Genomic DNA, 2,599 nt, shown 5'->3' with positions numbered 1-2,599 from the left:
TACTGAAGTGAACAAAGCACTCATGAGTTGTTAGAAGAACAACTACGTGCTTACACGGATGTGGAAGATAAAATGAAATTAAGAAGGAAACATGCATTTCAGGGGAGCTCTAATAGTTCAACATTTTGGAGAAATACACAAATCAAGAAAGACCATAGGATAATTTCTCAGGAAAATAAAATGAGGAAAGACCCTAGCTAAGTTATATAACTCCTTTATATAAATTGATATTAAAATGAATAAAACTGAGGAAATAACAGGTGCCTTGGCGGCGGGGCGGGGCGGGGCGGGGCGGATCCGTCCCCCGGAAGTCGCGTTGCGCCGTTTAAATCGAAGGTGATCTAACGGATGGCGGGAGCGTCGGCCAGAGCGTGCGCTCAAGGCGCGGCCACTGGTGACGCAGGTTGGGGAGTACGGCCCCCACGTTTCCACCATTAGCAAGGCCTCACACCCTGCCCTGTGAGTTCGGGGCTGGAGGTACTGCCCCGCTTCCTCCCTCCCGGAGGCGGGCCCGGCCCTGCCGCCGCATCGCTCCGCCGCCCCGCCCACCTCCTGCCCTCGCCTCTCCGGGCGCAGCGCACACCCCGCCGGCGGCAGTCTGAGACACCGCGCGGCCCCAGTCTCCCGCGGTCGCCTCCCCAGTCATGGCACAGAGCCTCGCCGCACCATGGCAGCAGCACGGCGCAGCACGGCACAGCACCCTCGACTTCAAGCTCTGCGCCAAAGCTGACGGCGCGACCATTCTAAAAAGCCTCCAGTCCATTTTCCAGGAGCAAGGAATGACGGAGTCAGTGTATACTTGGCAGGACCACGGCTATTTAGCAACCTACACGAACAAAAACGGCAGCTTTGCCAATTTGAGAATTTATCCACATGGATTGGTGTTGGTGGACCTTCAGAGTTATGACAGTGATGCACAGGGCAAAGAAGAAATTGACAATCTTTTGAATAAAGTAGAAGAAAGAATGAAAGAATTGAGTCAGGACAGTGCTGGGAGGGTGAAGCGATTACCACCCATTGTACGAGGAGGTGTCATTGACAGATACTGGCCCACTGCTGATGGGCGCCTAGTTGAGTATGACATAGATGAAGTGGTTTATGACGAAGACTCACCTTATCAGAACATTAAAATTTTACACTCAAAGCAATTTGGAAATATTCTCATCCTCAGTGGGGATGTTAATTTGGCAGAGAGTGATTTGGCATATACCCAGGCCATTATGGGCAGTGGGAAAGAAGATTACACTGGCAAAGACGTATTGATTCTGGGAGGCGGAGATGGGGGCATATTATGTGAAATTGTCAAACTGGAACCGAAGATGGTCACTATGGTAGAGATTGACCAAATGGTGATTGATGGGTGTAAGAAATACTTGCGAAAAACTTGTGGAGACGTCTTAGACAATCTTAAAGGAGAATGCTATCAGGTTCTAATAGAAGACTGTATTCCAGTACTGAAGAAGTATGCCAAAGAAGGGAGAAAGTTTGATTATGTGATTAATGATTTGACAGCTGTTCCAATTTCCACATCTCCAGAAGAAGATTCCACATGGGAGTTTCTCAGACTGATTCTTGACCTTTCAATGAAAGTTTTGAAACAGGATGGGAAATATTTTACACAGGGGAACAGTGCCAATTTGACAGAAGCCCTTTCACTCTTTGAAGAACAGCTTGGGCACCTATATTATCCTGTGGAATTCTCAAAGGAGATCGTGTGTGTCCCTTCATACTTGGAGTTGTGGGTATTTTACACTGTTTGGAAGAAAACTCACCCTTGAAGATTAATATCACCTAATCATATGTTTAGTCATCCTGACCTTTATAAGCTGTAGGTGACACTGAAATGAGTCAGGCAATTGATTGTGAATTCCTTTGAAGTTATTTTTAATTATTATCTTTAATTTAAAAAAAAAGTGGAAAATGTATTTTTGATGAGCTAGGATGTTATTTTTTGAAAGTCAGCTAGAGGATGATTAGGCAGCCCAGTGAAGGCTGCTGAATGCACTGAACCCTTAGAATGTGATTTTTGCTTCTTTTAATTTCTGCGTGGGCTTTTGTTTGTTTTGGTAGACCTTCAGTTTGGATGTTAGGAAGAATGAACAGCATGTTTTGTCTCTGAGGGAAGTTCTTGATGGTGTTTCTTGACTTAGATATTAAAATTTGGTACTTATAAGAGAATTTTTAAATGAAATAGTATTGCTTCCATTAAAATCACAAAGAGAAAAATGAATAAAATTATTTTACAGATCCACGGAGCCCTTCCTAGCTAAATACTGTATAATCTGTAAAAAAAGAATTGGCTCAAAATTGCAGCTGAACTTGCATGTCAATCTCCCCTTTCTACAAATTTCCTTGAAATACAGGACATTAAATATATACAATTTTATATATTTTTATAATTATATTCTATAGATTTGTGATATTTTAACAAATTTATATCAATTTATAGTCACATAAAATTACTGTAATTATATATTATATAGTATCAATTAGAATATATGATCATTATATAGTTCCTCATACATGCAAAATCATGACTAAGAACAAAATGAGTGCCATCAAAAGACCTGAAGTTTTGTGGAATTCCTAAAGAAAGAAA

General features: G+C 42.4%; 1 protein-coding gene across 1 annotated transcript; it reads left to right on the top strand.

The window, feature by feature from the left end:
• The first annotated feature begins 764 nt into the window (after positions 1-764).
• LOC119544677 (spermine synthase-like) lies at positions 765-2,219 on the top strand. The gene has a single exon (XM_037850170.1). It carries the CDS (start codon positions 780-782, stop codon positions 1,776-1,778), a length of 999 nt encoding a protein of 332 aa, XP_037706098.1. The 5' UTR covers positions 765-779; the 3' UTR covers positions 1,779-2,219.
• Positions 2,220-2,599: the final 380 nt, after the last annotated feature.

This window comes from Choloepus didactylus, chromosome 9 (genome assembly GCF_015220235.1).
Source record: "Choloepus didactylus isolate mChoDid1 chromosome 9, mChoDid1.pri, whole genome shotgun sequence".
Lineage (NCBI taxonomy): Eukaryota > Metazoa > Chordata > Mammalia > Pilosa > Megalonychidae > Choloepus > Choloepus didactylus.
This window is presented reverse-complemented; position numbering and strand designations above follow the sequence as displayed.

What these genes read in the sequence shown, in the direction of transcription:
- LOC119544677 (XM_037850170.1), top strand. Translation starts at nt 780, where the DNA reads ATGACGGAGTCAGTGTATACTTGGCAGGACCACGGCTATTTAGCAACC.